This window comes from Capricornis sumatraensis, chromosome 11 (assembly GCF_032405125.1).
Source record: "Capricornis sumatraensis isolate serow.1 chromosome 11, serow.2, whole genome shotgun sequence".
Classification (NCBI taxonomy): Eukaryota; Metazoa; Chordata; class Mammalia; order Artiodactyla; family Bovidae; genus Capricornis; species Capricornis sumatraensis.
The window spans coordinates 93,541,828-93,564,729 of NC_091079.1; the positions used below are offsets into that span (position 1 = coordinate 93,541,828).

The 22,902-nt window shown below is 39.5% G+C and overlaps 1 protein-coding gene across 1 annotated transcript in view; it reads left to right on the forward strand.

The window, feature by feature from the left end:
* Nucleotides 1-22,902, forward strand: part of MMP16 (matrix metallopeptidase 16) — a 368,502-nt gene that overhangs the window by 323,851 nt on the left and 21,749 nt on the right. Inside the window, exon 7 of the mRNA XM_068983662.1 lies at nucleotides 9,624-9,762. Coding sequence (XP_068839763.1) covers nucleotides 9,624-9,762 — 139 coding nt within the window. The remainder of the gene's footprint in view (nucleotides 1-9,623; nucleotides 9,763-22,902) is intronic.

The following is a 22,902-nucleotide window of genomic DNA, read 5'->3' on the forward strand; positions in this document are numbered from 1 at the left end:
CTCAATGTAGCCCAATTCAAAAACAAAAAAAGATGAGCCATGAATACCTACCATTAAGAAACATTGTATCAACAAAAAATGATTTTATATTGTTTTTATGTACTTTTGAACAGAAAGAGTGTTTATCAGTTTAAGCAAAGTGATTCTCTTTAACATCATCCCTTTGAATATTAATTCATTTGCATTCAATTAAAATAGTACTTGCTTCACACAATAATCAATAACCAACTTTTAAGGAATGAATGGATGGCATCAAGTGGGATTCTTCTATATTTATAATGGTTACTAAGTGAATTACAATTGCAAATTATTATTTAGCCACACAATGCAAGTTAAAAAATGTTGAATAGCACTGAAATCTTGCAAAAAAAGATAAATGAGGATTTATTTCTGTCTTCGGAAGACAGAGAAAAAGCTTAAATTGCTCAACTAAATAAACTATTCTTCACTTTCATGTGAATTTGTATCCTCATGAAGAAATGCAGGCAGGAAAATGTATTCTCAATTGAACTTTCAGCTGTATCCCCCAACATACAAGTTGTAAATAATCATAGCTAAAATGAATATCTGAAATGCATGTGATTGAGCAAAGAGGGATATACTCACCAATTTAAATGCTTTTCATAAACCTCACCTTTTTTTTTTCAACACTTCGAGACTAATTTGGTTTACTCTTTATTATCTGCCATATTGCTTTATTCACTTCGCATCCTCATTGTGGGATATATATGCTCCATTACTTTCTGTTTACTACTTTACCTAAAACAAATGCCTTCTTTCCAGTCATTGCAGTAATAGGCTTGCCACCTAAATTCCCCAGTGCTTTATTTTCTAAACACAAGTAAGCATCTGCCCTATACTCAGAGCACGTTGCAGCTTATGTTAGACCCTTCTAACTCTGCATTTATTTTTATTTTATTTATTCCTCATTTTTGTCCTTCATCTCTATACCTGTTTTCTTCTACATCTATTTTATTGATCTCGCATTCAATATCTCATCAAGATACTGTTTTCATTTCATATAGCATTTATGTGCAGTTGCTTCCAGAATGGTCACTTTCCTCCTACCATTTCACATTCCCTAGACTACACTCCACCAAGAACTGCTATAACTTCTAGTCTTTAAATCTCATTTCCCCTTCTCTGGAAAAGAAATATTTCACTTGTCCACCATTGTCCTCAGCCTGGTAGAGCATAGATTATTTTACATTAAATACCTTCCTTTGTTATGATGTGTGTTAACTTCCTTTTCTATAGTACCCCTATGAAGGGCCTGTTAAAGTCTGGGCAACATCATCTTTCTTCATCTTCAAAGATTACTGAAATTCTTCTTAATTTATGAATTTTCCAGCTAAGTAGAAGAGACACACCATCTCTTTTATGCAAAAATATTGCCATCTTAAGCTTCTATACTTTCAGTTCAATTCAGTTCACTCAGTTGTGTCCGACTCTCTGTGACTTCATGGACTGCAGCACGCCAGGCTTCCCTGTCCATCACTAACCCCCAGAGCTTGCCCAAACTCATGTTCATTGGGTTGGTGATGCCATCCAACCACCTCATTCTCTGTCATCCACTTCTCCTGCCTTCAATCTTTCCCAGCCTCAGGGTCTCCCCCAATGAGTCAGTTCTTCTCATCAGGTGGCCAGAGTATGCTTTCTACACTTTCACAAACTGTCCAATCTTATCTATCAACTTTATTTAATCATCAGTCATCAAATTACTTCTTGCTTAGAATAATTTTTAAAAACCATTCAATGGCATCAGTAGTTGTCCAAGCCTCCATTATTTAGCTGAAAAGTTATGAAAAGTATTAACTTATATTTGTTTTGGAGCAGATTCTCCTTTTTATCCTCTGTTTATTTTTTTCTTTAACAGTAAGCAAATATTGTTACTCATATTAGTTTCACTTGCTAGATGTGAAACTAATAGCAAATTATTATTGGGAACCAATAGCAAAAGTGATAATTTGCTATGGGTATGCTAATGATTGTGGTAATCTGACTTCCCTCGGGACCGGTTTAGAATATCACTATTTTATTGGACATCAGGTTGTCTGTTGAGGATTTTGAGTTTAAGGAAGGGTAGTTACCTTTCAAACTCCCAATTTAAGTAAATAAACCATCAGTAACAACAGTAGTGAAACAATAGCAACAGAAGGAATGTTTTCAAGACCATATTAGCATAAAGCAATTAGGTGTTTTTAATGAGGATTAGTCCCCCCTGTTATGGCAACAACTGCTCCTGAACTCTGAAACAAAGCCCCTTAGGAATCTTTCAGAGTTTTTTGCTTCCTAGTTTCTTGGGAATTCTCCACTCCATATACCCTTATCTCTTAGGAACAAATCTTTAATTTAACATAGGCATTTAACACCTAATTTGTTGATAAATAACTGTGTATGCGTTTGAAAGGAAAGAAAAAAACAAATTCCCTTCCAGCACATTTTTCTCCTGGGCACCTGGCCTGTGTTCCTCCCTTCCCCCTTAAGCTTCTGCACTTGCTTAGAGCTTTCACGTAGTCTATACATAACTCTTTAATCCTGCCCAGTATATATTTCTTATTCCTAATTGTCTGCTCTACATTTCACATTCTCTCAGCTCAATGAAGATCCTGCTTTTAGTATACTTAGTACTGGGGGGAAAATATGACTGATTGAAGAGGAAGTCACAAAAATAATACTCCATAGCTCTAGCTCAGCTCTCGATTCTTGTTATGTCACTTCATGAAATATCCTTTACTCATGAAATATCTCACTTTCCCTCTCTGCACATCCTGACCATGGCATGGCACTTTGGCCAATACTATACTACAGGATGGAAACAGAAGGGTCACCCACAGGGCAGGATGGAGCCCTTGGGGAATAGAGGCATAGTTTTGAGTGAACATCCCTGGAGGCAGTGAAGTCATAAATAAAGAAAGAAGGAAGGAAAGGGAGGAGAAAGGGAGGGAGAGAGAAAGCAAATGATAAAGATGCCCATTTAGAGCATGTAGAAACAGGCTGGCAAACAGATAATGTCCATACAGTGATCTATTTGCCATCTATTTACCACAAATAGATGGGGAAACAGTGGAAACAGTGACAAACTTTATTTTGGGGGGCTCCAAAATCACTAAGATGGTGACTACAGCCATGAAATTAAAGGACTCTTGCTCCCTGGAAGAAAAGCTATGACCAACCTAGACAGCATATTAAAAAGCAGAGACGTTACTTTGCCGACAAAGGTCCGTCTAGTCAAAGCTATGGTTTTTCCAGGAGTCATGTATGGATGTGAGAGTTGAACTATGAAGAAAGGTGAGTGCTGAAGGACTGATGCTTTTGAACTGTGGTGTTGGAGAAAACTCTCGAGAGTCCCTTGGACTGCAAGGAGATCCAACTGGTCCATCATAAAAGAAATCAGTCCTGAGTAGTCATTGAAAGGACTGAGGCTGAAGCCGAAGCTCCAATACTTGGGCCACCTGATGCGAAAAACTGACTCATTTGAAAAGACCCTGATGCTGGAAAAGATTGAAGGTGGGAGGAGAAGGGGATGACAGAGGATGAGATGGTTGGATGGCATCACTGACTTAATGGACACGAGTTTGAGTAAGCTCTGGGTGAGCTTACGGACAGGGAAGGGCAGGTGATGGACAGGGAAGCCTGGCGTGCTGCGGTCCACGGGGTCCCAAAGGCTCGTACACGACTGAGCGACTGAACTGAACTGAACAACTGAACTGAGTACAGTGATCTAAGTACTTTGGTAGATATGGGTACTATAAGGGCAGTAAAGAGGGCCCATGGCAAAAATTCTATAGGGGGACTTCGGTTAAATGTTGACAAAGCAAGACCCTGCACCCAGGCCAAGGGCAGGGTTTGCTCTCATCCCTCTCTCTCACTGCTTCTCTCTCTTAGAGCACGTATTTAACACAGTGCTGGGCTTTGCTCCAGAACCGAGAAGTGCCGTGTTTGAATACGATAGATGAGGTACAAGCTATGATGAGACGCAGGCGAGCATATAAACAAGATAATTTCAGAGAACAATAAGTATTATGAAGAAAATAAAACATGATGGGTTGATAGAAAAAGACTGAAGAGACAATTTCAGATTGGCTGGTTAAAAAACTAAATTGAATACACTGCCCTCTCAATTACCTTGAGTAAAAAAAAAAAAAAAAAAAAAAAAAACAGCCTGTACTTTATTCAGCAGGAACATAGTTTTTATTGTAAATGAGACATCTTTCTTCAGGTCAGAAATAAAGGGAAGGCAATTCTTGATAGGTGTGCTAATGGCACAGCTGTTTTCTAGCTCATTATATTCACTAAATGGTAGTTCCCATTTTATAGCGGCAGCAATAATAGCATTTCACACAGCCTTTTGAAATTATTGTTTGTCTCTGTTCCCTTCTAGGATGAATGTACATTCTTAAAGAGTTCATATTTTTGGAACTCCAGAATTGCTAGTTCAGTGGGAGGAATAAAATCTTTCCTATTTTTTTCGACTCAGTTACATGATAATGTGAATTAAAATTTAGATCACCTTGCCAGTATTCATGATCCTCAGATCCCAAAGGAGAGGGGGGCAGCAACATGTCAGTACTGTTTGGCACGTTTGAATCTACAGTTTGTGGCTCCTTTCCCTAAAGGCAATGTATTGATGAAACATTTTTTAGTAAAGTCTCCTTTTCTTCATCACAATCATTGCAAAAGTGGTTTCTGAACAAGAGTCGATGCAAAAAGAAACAGGAAAAATATATGTATATATATCAGGACCTAAAAAGAAAACAGTGTCAACACACATGTGTCTTTTCATATGCTCCTTGCATATTTGTAGTATAGAGTTTAACCACACTTAGTACAGCAATACTCCATAACCAACATTGTCTATATAAATGGAATAAAACCAAATAGTTACAGTATTAGATTATGTATGGATAATTATTATTTTTTCAGTTTTAAAAATTAGTATTCTTTTTGTTAATGGTGAACAACGGTATGTCTGAGTCCTATACGACACGGAAAGAAAAATCTATGCGTAAGCTCCAAAATGTTTGTATCGGAAGTAAAATATTACTGTTTAAGTAGGGATTGCTTTGGTAATTTTTAAGCATGATGCTTTTCCATAAGTTGACTTTACACATGTGCTGGCTGTGGTGGTTTTTAGTGTATCCTACCTCCTTCCTCCCTTTTCTGTAAGAACTCTGGCCAACAGGAGGTCAGAGGCAAGATACGAACAAACAATCTCGGAAGAGGTGATTCCTCGGTCTTTCCTTTGCATCATAGGCCAAAACAAAATGTACGTTGTTTGAAAGGTGAAAACATGTTTTCCCACCTGCTCATGGTTCAAAGCTCTTTATATATATTACCTTTGTAGAAAATGGAATGTGCACTAATCATCTGTCCATACATAGCACCTTTATGTTCTTTTATATAGCTTTTGTCTTAGAAAATTCACTTACTTTTACTTTGTCGGCAAAGGCAAATGATGAGAAACAGGAGGAGGAGAGTAAACGACAATGTAGGGGGTGGGATGAGGGGTTTCAGTTTTAGATAAGGTGATCAGAGAAAGTTTCCTCTGGAAGGAAATTTGCACAGAGACCTAAATCTCATTTTAAATTTATTCTCTCTGCAAATTAGACACAAGCCCCCTTTTCTTTTTTTCTTGAAATGGTAATCTTTAGTGATCATGGTGTGCGTTTACGTCCTCTGTGACAGAAAGCGTGCTTAATTATTCTCACCATTGAATCCTGCTAAACAGAGAAGTTGTGGATATATTGAGTAGAATCACCAACTGGAAAATCTGCAATATATATGGCTCTCTGCCAAGGATACTGTCAATGAAAAACAGTCCTGAACTCACCTATGCTTCTGCATTACCTTGAAAAGATCTGCAGGTTGGCTCTGCTTATCTTGAGGCAGAAGTTTCATTTCTTCCTTCGTTAGTGGCATGTTGGGTTGTATTCTTACCTTCAGACTGCAACCTGTTTGTCCCAAAGAGCCGTTGGCCTGTCTCAGTTGTGGGGAAAAGCTAGCAATGTGAAGTGCTTCTCTGAGAAAAGTTGGAGTATATTGCCAGGACATTTCACTCAGTTTCTTCTGATTCTTCGGCTTAGAGAGCTTTTTGTGTTGTTTAATTGTTCCATAAAGAATTATAGTCAGTTATTTCTTCATTAGAATCCAGTAGTTTACAGCAGTTTTATTTTAGGATATATATTACCATAATGTTAAATTTTTTGTATGGGGATTGGAAAGACTTTACCACTCAGTTAAAACCCCTGTTACAGATAGACCAAAATGCTTTTGCTTTTGCTTTAAATTATCAGAATATCATGTGTCCACATAGTATTGATATTAAAATCTGGGCCTTACTGCCTATATATATTTTATTAGATCAATCTTTTCATGAAATAATTTTTATCTTAAAATCACATAAGTGTACCTCCTGCATGTTGATCAAAACATTTATCTATTCAAGCTGCCTAATATTATGGAAATTATGAACAGAAAGTTAACAACATGCCATTTCTGTCCTTTAGTGTGTGCATTTTGGCATGAAATGTTCCCTTGGTATTTCTAATTTTCTTGAAGAGATCTCTAGTAATATGCAGAGTTTGTTTCAGTCCAGTTCAGTTCAGTTGCTCAATCATGTCCAACTCTTTGCGACCCCATGAATTGCAGCATGCCAGGCCTCCCTGTCCATCACCAACTCCCGGAGTTCACTCAAACTCATGTCCATCGAGTCAGTGATGCCATCCAGCCATCTCATCCTCAGTCGTCCCCTTCTCCTCCTGCCCCCAGTTCCTCCCAGCACCAGTCTTTTCACATAAGGTGGCCAAAGTACTGGAGTTTCAGCTTAAGCATCATTCCTTCCAAAGAACACCCAGGACTGATCTCCTTAGGATGGACTGGTTGGATCTCCTTGCAGTCCAAAGGACTCTCAAGAGTCTTCTCCAACACCACAGTTCAAAAGCATCAATTCTTCAGTGCTCAGCTTTCTTCACAGTCCAACTCTCACATCCATACATAACTACTGGAAAAACCATAGCCTTGGCTAGATGGACCTTTGTTGGCAAAGTAATGTCTCTGCTTTCCAATATGCTATCTAGGTTGGTCATAACTTTCCTTCCAAGGAGTAAGCGTCTTTTAATTTCATGGCCGCAATCACCATCTGCAGTGATTTTGGAGCCCCCAAAAATAAAGTCTGACACTGTGTCCACTGTTTCCCCATCTATTTCCCATGAAGTGATGGGACCAGATGCCATGATCTTAGTTTTCTGAATGTTGAGCGTTAAGCCAACTTTTTCACTCTCCTCTTTCACTTTCATCAAGATGCAGAGTACATCATGCTAAATGCTGGGCTAGATGAATCACAAGCTGGAATCAAGTTTCCTGGGAGAAATATCGACAACCTCAGATATGTAGATCATACTTCCCTAATCGCAGAAAGTGAAGTCAGGAGGTAAAGTGACTTTTGAGGAGGGTGAAAGAGGAGAGTGAAAAAGCTGGCTTGAAACTCAACGTTAAAAAACTAAGATCATGGCATCCCATCTCATCGCTTCATGGCAAATAGAAGGGGAGAAAGTGGAGGCGGTGACAGACTTTATTTTCTTGGGCTCCAAAATCACTGTGATGGTGACTGCATCCACGAAATTAAGGGATGCTTGCTCCTTAGAAGGAAAGCTGTGATAAACCTAGACAGCATATTAAAAAGCGGAGACATCACTTTGCCAACAAAAGTCCATCTAGTCAAAGCTATGGTTTTTCCAGTAGTCATGTATGGATGTGAGAGTTGGACTATAAAGAAAGCTGAGAACCGAAGAATTGATGCTTTTGAATTGTGGTGTTGGAGAAGACTCTTGAGAGTCCCTTGGACTGCAAGGAGATCCACCCAGTCCATCCTAAAGGAAATCAGTCCTGAATATTCATTGGAAGGACTGATGCTGAAGCTGAAACTTCAATACTTTGCCTACCTGATATGAAGAGCTGACTCATTGGAAAAGACCCTGATGCTGGGAAAGATTGAATGCAGGAGAAGAAGGGGACGACAGAGGATGAGATGATTGGATGGCATCACTGACTCAATGGACATGAGTTTGGGTAAACTTTGGGAGTTGGTGATGGACAGGAAGGCCTGGTGTGCTATACTCCATGCACTCTCAAAGAATTGGACACGACAGAGTGACTGAGCTGATTCCAGTAGTCAAGTATGGATTATGAGACTTTATCCTTAAAGAAGGTTGATGACTGAAGAATTGATGCTTTGAAATTATGGTGCTGGAGAAGACTCTTGAGAGTCCTTTGAACTACAAGGAGATCAAACCAGTCAATCCTAAAGGAAATCAAACCTGAATATACATTGGCAAGACTGATGCTGAAGCTGCTACTTTGGCAATCTGATTCGAAGAGCCGACTCTTCGGAAAAGACCTTCATGCTAGGGATCATTGAGGACAAAAGGCGGAGGAGGTGGCTGAGGATAAGATGGTTAGATAGTATCACTGACTCACTGAACATGAAATTGAGCATATTCTGGGAGTTAGTGGAGGCCAAAAGAGTCTGACATGCTGCAGTCTATGAGGTCACAAGAAGTACTGCGTGACTTAGCAACTTAACAACAACCACATAATTTCCAATGAAACCTTGTTTGTAAACACTGAAATATAATGAAATATTTAATTTTAATTTATTGGAAACTAATTTTTAAAATATACCTGTTTTTTCTAATATTAAAGCACTTTGGATAGTCTAAATTATTCCAAAATTTTCAATAGAAAACAATTTAATGTCATCAGATATACCTTTTGGGGGAATAGTTTTTGCCCTTAGTCAGAATTTATGATGAAAAATATATTGTGTTTTGTCTAAAAAGTCAAAAATATTCATAAATATCTGTTTTGGGGCAAGACAGATACATAATTCCCTGGTGATAATAATAAACACATTTAATACAAAATGACCTGTGGTGTGACTGAGTGAAGTATGGGTTATTATGATAACAAATAAGAGAAGCAATTGACCTATTCTTTAATCCACTCTAATGATCTTCCTTCAAGGTTCCTTTGTTCAGTATAATTTATACTGTAAAGATTATACAGTGATAATTTATATAGTATACATATAAATATATAATGACTGCATAATTTATTGTCCAAACCATGAAACATTTGAAGGCAAAAGAGGACCCTATTGATGATTACATGAGACAGTAGTATAATAGGGGCATACTAGCAGGCGTGGCCTCCCTGTTTTATCCCAGCACTTTGGGTGCAGAGCCCTTGCATATGTCTATAAACACAAAGGTGCATATGTGTTTCTATGCTGCTTTTACATTTTGGAAAGCTCACTTAATCCACAAATCTGGCAGAGTCTTGTCTGTGCTACCTCTTTTTTCCATCTAGAGATGATGTAAACTGCTAAGATTAAGTATTAGTACGTTATCTTTTTAAACACAATGTATAGATTAGACACTGGGTAGTTTACTACAAGAATCTTTGCGATCATTGTGGGCAAGTTGTGCAGCTGATTATTTGACTGTTTTGATGCAGGACAGTGATAAGAGCACCAGCGCCACCTGTAAAAGCATTGAACCATTGCACAGGGGAGTTCCTGCAGGCCCCGCTTTTGTTGAGAGTTGCTTCTGTTCGCTCTGCAGGACCAGTGGTTTTGGCGCGTGAGAAACCACAGGGTGATGGACGGATACCCCATGCAGATCACTTACTTCTGGCGGGGCTTGCCTCCTAGTATTGACGCAGTTTATGAAAACAGTGACGGAAATTTCGTCTTCTTTAAAGGTAAGGAATATTTCCGATGTCTTGGTCTGTTATAGCCTGATCACATTGTCCAGGGCCTTGGTGTACACATAGGGATGAATAAATAAAACCTATTGTGTGAGTTTATGTAGCTAATTCACTGTATAAAATGAACCACATATGTTAGCTACAAATATAAATGAAGCAAGATCAAAGATAATTTTTAATTCTCTAATTTATGTTTTCTCATACAATATCCCCATTTGTAAGTCAAATTTAGGAGGCACTGTGATCGCTTAGACTTTTTAGATTTGGCCTAAAGGCACCAGAGAAATAAATATACAAATAAATTAATTAATTAAAAGTAATTTTTCTAAGGTATTTGTTTTTTTGTAAAGAGTATTTGGGATTGCTTGCTGTTTTTACGCAATGAAATTCATTTCACTTATTTTCATATATAATCTCTTCAGTGTAATTTAGTCAGCTTAATCTCTTTACATGATTTAGTCAATTTATGTTAAATAGTTTTCAATAAACTAAGAAATTACTCATAACAATAAGAAAAACATATGAGCAGAAAAAAGTCACCCAATCATTTTACCCAATAAAATTTGTTGTTTGCTATTTGTCTGAGTGACAAATTTCAATTGCACAAATACTAATGTCTAGCATGCAAAAGTGAGATTATTTGAATTAAATTAAATTGAATTTAAGTCAAGAGACTGGTCCTTCCATCTTCTAAAGTTGTGCTGTGCTTAGTTGCTTAGTCATGTCTGACTCTTTGTGACCCCATGGACTGTAGCCCACCAGGCTCCTCTGTCCATGGGGATTTTCCAGACAAGAATCCTGGAGTGGGTTACCATGCCCTCCTCCAGGGAATCTTCCCAACCCAGGGATTGAGCCCAGGTCTCCCGCATTGGGAGTGTGTTCTTTTGCTAATATTCAAAACAATAAATCTTAAGATCTTAAGTCTGTTGGGGGCAGAGGGCCCAGGGAAAAGAGACTGACTGAGGTGAAGGATTAAAAGAACTGTGAAGAGAACAAGTTTGAGTTGACTTGAGGAAAAGCAGAATGCAGAATGAATGTGACTGAATGGATTACTTAAGAGTCTAAAGGACTGAGAATAAGCTTAAATAAGGATTGAGACTAAGGGAAAAGAAAAAGGAATCTTAACCAAATAAAGCAGTTATTCTAAGGACCAAACTAGAAGAATTTGTAGCGGGGATGAGAGTAATGAAAATACAGGATTTGCGAGATACTTGTCATATTTTAAGTGAAGTCCAAACCACCCATATAAAATCAAGGTGTATACTCAGAATCTTTTTTGTCTTTACAAATTATAACCTGAGAAAGAAGGGGTATAGTATATTAATTATGAGAATACCATGGTCCTGAAGTCATGTTACTAATTTTGAGCAATTACTAGCTGTATGAACTATATAGCTACTCAAGTCCGTATGCCTCAGTTTCTCCACCTGGAAAATGGTGGTACTAGTGTTCCCCATCTCAGGATTGAAGACTAAATTAAGAGTACCTGGGAAGTGCTTGGTACAAGTAAGCCCTCAATAAATGCCAACTGTTGCTGCTGGTGGTACAATTGCTATTAATATTATTGCCCTCCTGCTCTCTATAATAAGTAAATAAAGGAAGTAGACATGTACTGTATCATTGCAGATAAAGAAAAGATACATCTGAAGGGTCTGGATCTTAGAGCCATGATATTTGGAAAAAAATTATCCTCCCCTGCACTTTTCTTTGGTCCTGTGTGTGGTAGCAGCAAAAAAAAAAAAAGAGTAAGAAGAAGCCCTAGGTAGCCTACAGCTGGAGGGCTGTCCCAGGGGGTCCCCTGTCATCCCAGGATCAATAGTGTTCTCTTACAAAACTGCCTGAGGAGAAACTGCCACAGTCCTAAATCAGTGTTCCTTCAGTTCTTTATTGCCTCAGGGCCTTCTCACTTTTTATCCATGTTGCCTCTCCTCACTGCCTCACTCTGGAATGGGTAGCTCCTTTTCATCTTTCAACAGCTGGCATAAAAGGGATCCCCTCAGAGTGCACTCCCTGTCCACTCCATTTAAAACAGTATCTTCCAGCTTGCACCAGCCCTTGCAAAAATGTGGAATTACCGGTAGCATTCAAATGTAAATCTCATGACAGATGGAACTGGTTTCTATTTTCTTGCACACCACTGTGTTTTCAGTGCTCAGAGCAGTGTTGGGTACATAGTAGGTGCTCAACAAACATTTTAATAAAAGTGAAATGGTTAAACACTTATTTGACTCACTACAGTGTTTCTTATGTTGAGATGCTAACAGGAACAACTCTGTCTCTTGTCACATAAATACTTCTGAATGTTTAGCTTGCCAGTGATGTCTCTTGATATACTGTCATTATAAAGAAATGTCTAATCTTAAAACTTTGCCACTCCAAGGACCCTGCCATGATACTTCCTTCTCACATTACCTTCAAATAAAGTTGTGAACATGCAGCAACTTTATTCCAAATGCCATTGCTTATCCAGAGGGAGCCAGAAGCTCTGGTTGCTTCCAGTAAGACTATTCCTTTTTCTGATATCTATCTCATCATTGTCATGAGGATTAGGAGTCCAGAACTCTGGGCTTTAGTTGACATACCACCCCCTTTCTTATCTTTCTTGAAGCAATCACACAATCAAAATACCTGTCCCAGCATGCCACCATCTCTTAATGGCCTTTATGACCCCAAAGTGTATGTAATCAGATCATCTCTTTCATCTCAAGACCGTCATTGCCAACTTGCTCTAGGGACACTGAGACCACTTCATCTCTAGCAATCCAACTTCCCTCCCTGTTTAATTTTTTACATATTATCTGGTAAACGGTCAGTTCAGTTCGGTTCAGTTCAATCGCTTAGTCGTATCCGACTCTTTGCGACCCCATGAATCGCAGCACGCCAGGCTTCCTGTTCATCACCATCACCCGGAGTTCACTCAGACTCGCCTCCATCGAGTCCATGATGCCATCCAGCCATCTCATCCTCTGTCGACCCCTTCTCCTCCTGCCCCCAATCCCTCCCAGCATCAGAGTTTTTTCTAATGAGTCAACTCTTCTCATGAGGTGGCCAAAGTACTGGAGTTTCAGCTTTAGCATCATTCCTTCCAGAGAAATCCCAGGGTTGATTTCCTTCAGAATGGACTGGTTGGATCTCCTTGCAGTCCAAAGGACTCTCAAGAGTCTTCTCTAACACCACACTTCAAAAGCATCAATTCTTCGGCGCTCAGCCTTCTTCACAGTCCAACTCTCACATCCATACATGACCACAGGAAAAACCATAGCCTTGAATAGACGGACCTTAGTCGGCAAAGTAATGTCTCTGCTTTTGAATATGCTATCTAGGTTGGTAATAACTTTTCTTCAAAGGAGTAAGCGTCTTTTAATTTCATGGCTGCAGTCACCCTCTGCAGTGATTCTGGAGCCCAAAAAAATAAAGTCTGACACCGTTTCCACTGTTTCCCCATCTATTTCCCATGAAGTGATGGAACCGGATGCCATGATCTTTGTTTTCTGAATGTTGAGCTTTAGGCCAACTTTTTCGCTCTCCTCTTTCACTTTTATCAAGAGGCTTTTTAGTTCCATGGCTTTTCTTCCGGGGAGCAAGCATCTTTTGGTTTCATGCCTGTGGTCACCATCTGCAGTGATTTTGGAGCCCCCCAAAATAAAGTCTGGAGAAGGCGATGGCACCCCACTCCAGTACTCTTGCCAGGAAAATCCCATGGATGGAGGAGCCTGGTAGGCTGCAGTCCATGGAGTAGCAAAGAGTCGGACATGACTGAATGACTTAACTTTCACTTTTCACTTTCATGCATTGGAGAAGGAAATGGCAACCCACTCCAGTGTTCTTGCCTGGAGAATCCCAGGGACGGGGGAGCCTGTTGGGCTGCTGTCTATGGGGTCGTACAGAGTCAGACACGACTGAAGTGACTTAGCAGTAGCAGCAGCGGAAGCCAGCACAATATTGTGTAGCAGTTATCCTTCACATAAAAATAAATAAATTTAAAAAAAAAAACACATTACTGGGAGAAATAACCATGTCAGATGTGCAGACTATATCTATTGGCAGAAAATGAAGAACTAAAGAGCCTCTTGATGAGGGTAAAAGAGGAGAATTGAAAAAGCTGGCTTGAAACAGAAAAACACTTAAAATCATTAAAAAAAACTTAGATCATGGGGTCCAGTCCTATCACTTCCTGGCAAATAGAAGGGGAGAAGTGGAAGCAGTGACAGATTCTATATTTTGGGGCTCCAAGATCACTGTGGATGGTGACTGCAGCTGTGAAATTAAAAGACTCTTGCTCCTTGAAAAGAAAGCTATAGCAAACCTAGACAGTGTATTAAAAATTAGGGACATCACTTTGCTGACAAAGGTCCGCATAGTCAAAGCTATGGTTTTTCCAGTATCAAGTACAGATGTGAGTTGGACCATTAGGAGGACTGAGCACTGAAGAATTGATCTTCCGAATTGTGTGCTGATGAAGATTCTTGAGAGTCCGTTGGACTACAAGGAGATCAAACCAGTCAAGAGAAACGAACCCTGAATATTCATTGGAAGGGCTGATGCTGAAGCTGAAGCTCCAATAGTTTGGCCACCTGATGCAAAGAACTGACTCACTGGAAAAGACCCTGATGCTGGGAAAGATTGAGGGCAGGAGGAGAAGGGGACGACAGAGGATGAGATGGTTGGATGGCATCACCAACTCAATGGATGTGAGTTTGAGCAAGCTCTGGGAAATAGTGAAGGACAGGGGAGGCTGGCTGGTTGCAGTCTGTGGGGTTGCAGAGTCAGACACGACTAAGTCACTGAACAACAATATCAAAAGATTAATATATAAACTACAGCCCTTCTGCTCAGTGCTAGCCAGTCTCATGGTTTGATACATGTGACTGTCACACGGTATTCCTGGCACTATTTAGATCAGTTCGTTCAGTTCAGTCGCTCAGTCTTGTCCGACTCTTTGCGACCTCATGAACTGCAGCAATCCAGGCCTCCCTGCCCATCACCAACTCCCAGAATTTACTCAAACTCATATCCATTGAGTCGGTGATGTTGCCATCCAACCATCTCATCCTCTGTCATCCCCTGTTCTACCCGCCTTCAATATTTCCCAGCATCAGGGTCTTTTCCAATGAGTTAGCTCTTCTCATGAGGTGGCCAAAGTATTGGAGTTTCAGCTTCAACATCAGTCCTTCCAATGAACACCCCAGGACTGATCTCCTTTATGATGGACTGGTTGGATCTCCTTGCAGTCCAAGGGACTCTCAAGAGTCTTCTCCAACACCACAGTTCAAAAGTGGCAATTCCTCGGAGCTCAGCTTTATTTATAGTCCAACTCTTACATCCATACATGACCACTGGAAAAACCATAGCCTTGACTAAATGGACCTTTGTTGGCAAAGTAATGTCTCTGCTTTTTAATATGCTATCTAGGTTGGTTATAACTTTCCTGCCAAGGAGTAAGCATCTTTTAATTTCACAGCTGCAGTCACCATCTGCAGTGATTTTGGAGCCCCCCCAAAATAAAGTCAGCCGCTACTTCCACTGTTTCTCCATCTATTTGCCATGAAGTGATGGGACCGGATGCCATAATCTTAATTTTCTGAATGTTGAGCTTTAAGCCAACTTTTTTTTTTTTTAATAGTGATGTCTAAACAGTACCCCTTATCCCTTGACTTGACAGCTGTTAAACTGAGTCATTTTCCTTTATGTATCTTCAGAAATTGATTTATTTCATGAAAAAGCCCTAGAAATAGAAAATGTATCACATCTCAGTGAAGTAATATGCTTTGTTCCAACAACTTAACTTACTACACACTTTGTGCTAGTCAGCTATCCAAATATCACTAATATCCAGTAATCATGTTTTGTAAGGATGATCAAGCCAGGTGTTTATATTCTCGATTATTAGTCATGTTCAGACTGAATGGTTATGAGTTGATAATATCAAAAATCTATGTTAGAAACTGAACTGGTGCAATGTCCTTCGAGAGTCAGACGGAAATTTAAAAAACCACTTTGGTGTTGTCCAAAAATAAATAAAATAAAAATTACGTAGTTCAATAGTTGTCTGAAAAGTTGTCTCATTGTTATCAATCAATAACCTTTAAGCAGAACTTATCCTTTTTGACAATTTCATTTCAAAAGGCAAAAATCACTTATAGGATAGGAACTAGAATATCTGAGGTAGAAAAGAGGAAGGGGATAAAGTTTGGGAATAAGAAAGGCATACAAAAGACGTGCATCAAAAGTGAAGCAAAGTGAAGTGAAGCGAAAGTCACTCAACCGTGTCTGACTCTTTGTGACCCCAGGGACTATACAGTCCATGGAATTCTCCAGGCCAGAATACTGGAGTGGGTAGCCTTTTCCTTCTCCAGGGGATCTTCCCAACCCAGGGATCAAACCCAGGTCTCCCGCATTGCAGATGGATTCCTTACAGCTGAGCCACAAGGGAAGCCCATATCAAAAGCAAAGAGTTTTCTAAAATATGTGATACTGGCAGATGACAAAAAATACTGTTTGCTTAAGAAATGGTTTATGTGACTTGCATTATTACTTTACTTCAGAAGCTCATAAACTGCAGTTTCTTTATGCTTCTTTCACTCTTGAAAGGTTTAGGAAGTGCTAATGAAGTTCATTTAGGGTAGAAATATGTTGTTTCTTACATACTAAAATGCATAATCTAAAAGATCTTTTAATAAATAGGTGAATATAAAGGTTACTTACTTCTCTATAGGAAATAATGGAAACTTAATGCTTAAAAAGTTACACTAGATAGAAAAGTTTTCATTCAGTGGCCTTGGTGTGCACAATAATAGATTTATTACATGCAAACTGTGCTATTTTTTAAGTTAAAATATTTAAAATATTGAGAGAATTTTAATATTAATGTTTATATTTTATATTGATATGAAGCAAGGGGCTACATGGTTAATATCTGAAAACCTCCTGTGATATATTTCCTCTACTAATTCATAATTCTTCAAAAAGTCTCTGGTATGCGTTTCCTTTTTTTCATTAGTTTATTTTAATTGGAGGATAATTGCTTTACAGTATTGTGATGATTTTTCTCATACATCGACATGAATCAGCCACAGGTATACATGTGTCCCCTCCATCCTGAACTCCCAGCCGCCTCCCTCCCCACCCCATCCCTCTGAGTTGTCGCAGAGCACCAACTTTGGGTGCCCTGCTTCATGTGTGGACGTTGCACTGACCATCTATTCTGCATATGGTAATGTACATGTTTCAGTGCCAATCTCTCAAATCACGCCACCCTCACCTTCTCCCACAGAGTCCAAAAGTCTCTCCTTTACATCTGTGTGTCCTCTGCTGCCCTGCGTGTAGGACCACCGTATATGGTATGCTTTTCTTACGGCTGTTTTCATTTTTACTTCCAACTGCAGTTTTTTTCATCTATAGTGTTTGTGTGTCTAAATGTTCCGCATTTTCAACCACGTCTGTCACATCCTTTTCTTTATTGGGTTTGAGTCTGAGTCCCCTGGGAAGCCAACACTAAGATAAACTCAAAGGGAGGGAGGTAAAGCTGTTAAAGGTAAAGAGGGGGTAGACAGAACTGGCAGAGTCTTGGCAAACCCAAAAAGGAGCTCCAAGCAAAACTTGCCCACTGGAGAGGTCCCCGTAGGGCAAAACCATAGGGCAAACATGGCCAGAATTTAGTACCTGCGTTAGTGCTGTCATTGCCTGGAAGCTGCCAAACACAGCATTACCTGATCAAAGGCTCAGCTGACTGCTTGGCCCAACTGTCAGATCCAAAGGTATTCAGCTAAATGGCCAGTTCTTTCTTCAAGGCAGGCCTAAGCGACATACCTCACCCTCTGCCGCATTTGCTTAAGGATGCAAAATTCTCTGATTACTTGATACTAAATGCTGGTAACACATGGCCTCCAGCATTTATTCACATTTCTTGAATAACCTACCTATAAACAATATAGAAATTAAAACTTAATTCAAATAATTAGGCACTGATATCAATCAGTAATCATTGATTATTGACATTATTTATTTGAGTAAGTAGAAAGCAAATTTGTTCAGCAAAACATTGTGTTATATAATAAGTAGTACCATTTATTGGGTGCTATGAGTGTGGATATATTATACATTTGATCTATCATTGTTTCCAGAACTCTGAATGAGAGGTATCAGTATTTTATGTATAAACTAGGAAAGGAAGGCTCAGATTTAGTGACTTGCCCAAGATCTCACAGCTAATAATTGGTAGAGCAATCATCCCTTGGTTCTATCCGATTTCAAAGCTACTGAATGTTTGACTAAGTCACAGTGAAAGTGTATTAGTCATGCAGAGTCTAATGAAGAATGGATTATTCATGATAATTAAAAAAGCATAGTGTTCTCAAAGAATATATTACTGTTGAACAGTAATCAGCCAAATAAGCATAATTGTTGGGTAATCCAAGTACAGGCTTATTTATACGAAGAAAAGCCAGCCAATATGAAATTTATGCTCTAATCTTTTCTGTTAAAGTGTTGGGAGCCATATTAGACATTACTGACAAAATGGAGGCACAGCCTCAACCCCCTCTCCTCATCCCACAGACACGGTCCCGGGATGAAGGACTTAGGTTTTGTGATTCTGACTTGTTCTTTCCTTTCTTCAGTTGAGTTGGCTGGAAAGAATATTAAGGTGCTTATTGTTTTTGAGAGAAGCATGAGAAAGCACAAAGCCTTCTGCAGTTGTGCCCAGAAAATAATCTATAAAGTAACCATTGACATTTGTTCAAGGATTATTACAAAGAATGTCCCAGAATGAGCACGTAGGCCACAGCTTGAGGCCATTGAAAGGATTGTTATCTGAGACCTATTTGTGAGGGAAATTTTTATGGCAGAAGAACTTTGCTGAGCTTCAGTTCAGTTCAGTTCAGTCACACAGTCGTGTCTGACTCTTTGCGACCCCATGGATCGCAGCACGCCAGGCCTCCCTGTCCATCACCATCTCCCGGAGTTCACTCAGACTCACATCCATCGAGTTCGTGATGCCATCAAAGCCATCTCATCCTCAGTCGTCCCCTTCTCCTCCTGCCCCCAATCCCTCCCAGCATCAGAGTCTTTTCCAGTGAGTCAACTCTTCGCATGAAGTGGCTAAAGTACTGGAGTTTCAGCTTCAGCATCATTCCTTCCAAAGAAATCCCAGGGCTGATCTCCTTCAGAATGAACTGGTTGGATCTCCTTGCAGTCCAAGGGACTCTCAAGAGTCTTCTCCAACACCACAGTTCAAAAGCATCAATTGTTCGGTGCTCAACCTTCTTCACAGTCCAACTCTCACATCCATACATGACCACTGGAAAAACCATAGCCTTGACTAGACGAACCTTTGTTGGCAAAGTATTGTCTCTGCTTTTGAATATAGTATCTAGGTTGGTCATAACTTTTCTTCAAAGGAGTAAGCGTCTTTTAATTTCATGGCTGCAATCACCATCTGCAGTGATTTTGGAGCCCAAAAAAACAAAGTCTGACACTGTTTCCACTGTTTCCCCATCTATTTCCCATGAAGTGATGGGACCGGATGCCATGATCTTCGTTTCCTGAATGTTGAGCTTTAGGCCAACTTTTTCACTCTCCTCTTTCACTTTCATCAAGAGGCTCTTTAGTTCCTCTTCACTTTCTGCCATAAGGGTGGTGTCATCTGCATATCTGAGGTCATTGCTATTTCTCCCAGCAATCTTGATTCCAGCTTGTTTCTTCCAGTCCAGCGTTTCTCATGATATACTCTGCATATAAGTTAAATAAGCAGGGTGACAATAGGCAGCCTTAACGTACTCCTTTTCCTATTTGGAACCAGTCTGTTGTTCCATGTCCAGTCCTAACTGTTGCTTCCTGACCTGCATACAGATTTCTCAAGAAGCAGGTCAGGTGGTCTAGTATTCCCATCTCTTTCAGAATTTTCCACAGTTTCTTGTGATCCACACAGTCAAAGTCTTTGGCATAGTCAATAAAGCAGAAATAGATGTTTTTATGGAACTCTCTTGCTTTTTCGGTGATCCAGCAGATGTTGGAATTTGATCTCTGGTTCCTCTGCCTTTTCTAAAACCAGCTTGAACATTAGGGAGTTCACAGTTCACGTATTGCTGAAGCCTGGCTTGGAGAATTTTGAGCATTACTTTACAAGCATGTGAGATGAGTGCAATTGTGCAGTAGTTTGAGCATTCTTTGGCATTGCCTTTCTTTGGGATTAGAATGAAAACTGACCTTTTCCCGTCCTGCGGCCACTGCTGAGTTTTCCAAATTTGCTGGCATATTGAGTGCAGCACTTTCACAGCATCATCTTTCAGGATTTGAAACAGCTCAACTGGAATTCCATCACCTCCACTAGCTTTGTTCATAGTGATGCTTTCTAAGGCCCTCTTGACTTCCCATTCCAAGATGTCTGGCTCTAGATTAGTGATCACATCATCATGATTATCTGGGTTGTGAAGATCTTTTTTGTACAGTTCTTCCATGTATTCTTGCCATCTCTTCTTAATATCTTCTGCTTCTGTTAGGTCCAGACCATTTCTGTCCTTTATCGAGCCCATCTTTGCATGAAATGTTCCCTTGGTATCTCTAATTTTCTTGAAGAGATCTCTAGTCTTTCCCATTCTGTTGTTTTCCTCTATTTCTTTGCATTGATCACTGAAGAAGGCTTTCTTATCTCTTCTTGCTATTCTTTGGAACTCTGCATTCAGATGCTTATATATCTTTCCTTTTCTCCTTTGCTTTTCACCTCTCTTCTTTTCACAGCTATTTGTAAGGCCTCCCCAGACAGGCATTTTGCTTTTTTGCATTTCTTTTCCATGGGGATGGTCTTGACCCCTGTCTCCTTCACAATGTCACAAACTTCATTCTACAGTTCATCAGGCACTCTATCTATCAGATCTAGGCCCTTAAATCTATTTCTCACTTCCACTGTATAATCATAAGGGATTTGATTGAGCTCATACCTGAATGGTCTAGCTGTTTTCCCTATTTTCTTCAATTTGAGTCTGAATTTGGTAATAAGGAGTTCATGATCTGAGCCACAGTCAGCTCCTGGTCTTGTTTTTGTTGACTGTATAGAGCGTCTCCATCTTTGGCTGCAAAGAATATAATCAATCTGATTTCAGTGTTGACCATCTGGTGATGTCCATGTGTAGAGTCTTCTCTTGTGTTGTTGGAAGAGGGTGTTTGCTATGACCAGTGCATTTTCTTGGCAAAACTCTATTAGTCTTTGCCCTGCTTCATTCTGCATTCCAAGGCCAAATTTGCCTGTTACTCCAGGTGTTTCTTGACTTCCTACTTTTGCATTCCAGTCCCCTATAATGAAAAGGACATCATTTTTGGGTATTAGTTCTAAAAGCTCTTGTAGGTCTTCATAAAACCATTCAACTTCAGTTTCTTCAGCATTACTGCTTAGGGCATAGACTTAGATAACTGTGATACTGAATGGTTTGCCTTGGAGACAAACAGAGATCATTCTCTCGATTTTGAGATTGCATCCAAGTACTGCATTTCGGACTCTTTTGTTGACCATGATGGCTACTCCATTTCTTCTGAGGGATTCCTGCCTGCAGTAGTAGATATAATGGTCATCTGAGTTAAATTCACCCATTCCAGTCCATTTTAGTTCGCTGATTCCTAGAATGTCAACGTTCACCCTTGCCATCTCTTGTTTGACCACTTCCAATTTGCCTTGATTCATGGACCTGACATTCCAGGTTCCTATACAATATTGCTCTTTACAGCATCAGATCCTACTTCTATCACCAGTCACATCCACAACTGGGTATTGTTTTTGCTGTGGCTCCATCCCTTCATTCTTTCTGGAGTTATTTCTCCACTGATCTCCAGTAGCACACTGGGCACCTAATGACCTGGGGAATTCCTCTTTTGGTATCGTATTTTTTTTGCCTTTCCCTACTGTTCATGGGGTTCTCGAGGCAAGAATACTGAAGTAGCTTGCAATTCCCTTAATTAGAATAGCTAGAAACCTTTTTAGGAAATAGTGATCTTAAGATGCTAGGATCAAACAGGATTTAGAAAGATAAGAAAGAAACTGAGGAATCTAGCATGAATTACAATGTAATCACAAATTAAGTGTAAGACACATAAGAGGAAGTAGATAATAGATAGTAAAGCTGATTCTGAGAGAATCCCTGAAATAAGAACTCTGTTTGTAGGGCAACAGTGATTTCTGGAGACAATAAATCTGGATGGGGTAAACTAAAAATGTCAAACCTCTGACCTAATGCTTTTGTCAAAGTATAAAAGAAAACCTGAAGCTTGAAATAAACATGTAGTCCCGTACCTCGAGTCAGAGGCTACATCATCCCCCACTGACACCGCTCACCCCTTCCGGCTGATTCCCTGGCTGCTGGAGCTGGACTCCAGCATTAAAGGTTGCAAGTCATATCTTCTCTATCATAGGTACTAAATGCTGTCATTGTCGGGTAAGAGCAGAGCAGATAGCTTATTAATGAATTAGTGTTTCTGTGTTTAGATAACATTTTATTTACAAAAAGAGACAGCGTCAGGTGGCTCTAGTATACTGACCACTTTTGTAATAGAAGAAACAAACTATAAATACAGAAAGAGAATTTTGTAGACTCTGAGGAGACAAAAATGCAATTCTTTTAAAAATTAATAATTTAAAAAGTGTATCTAATTACTGAGGATACAGTGAGCAGGGCGTGAGCACAATACAGTGGATTAATTAATAAATACTTCCAATAATAAATGCAGAGTGATTCGTTGATAAAGGGGGAAGGAAGCGTGAAATCATCAGGAGTTCTGAAAGCCAGACAGAGTGTAAACATATTCTGTTTTGAAACTCAGTTTGCATTAGTAAATTAAGCACTGAATTAAGAGACATGGATGGTAGTACAAATCTATTAGCGACTGGTTGTGTGATTTTAAGCAGAGCACTTTTTGACTTATAAAATAAATGTGTTAGGCTGAATTCTCAACTGTTTCTTTTGACCCAGTGCATGTGAAAAATATAGTGCCCACCTCTTATTAACAGGGGCTTACTCAGTTAAAGGGTGTTAGGAAAGCAGGTAAGAGTTTCAGCCTCCTGAGTTGGCACTGACCTTCTAAAAAAATCTTTTAAAGTGATTAGATATTATGCTTTTCCTTGTAGGAACAAGCATATGACTTTAAAAT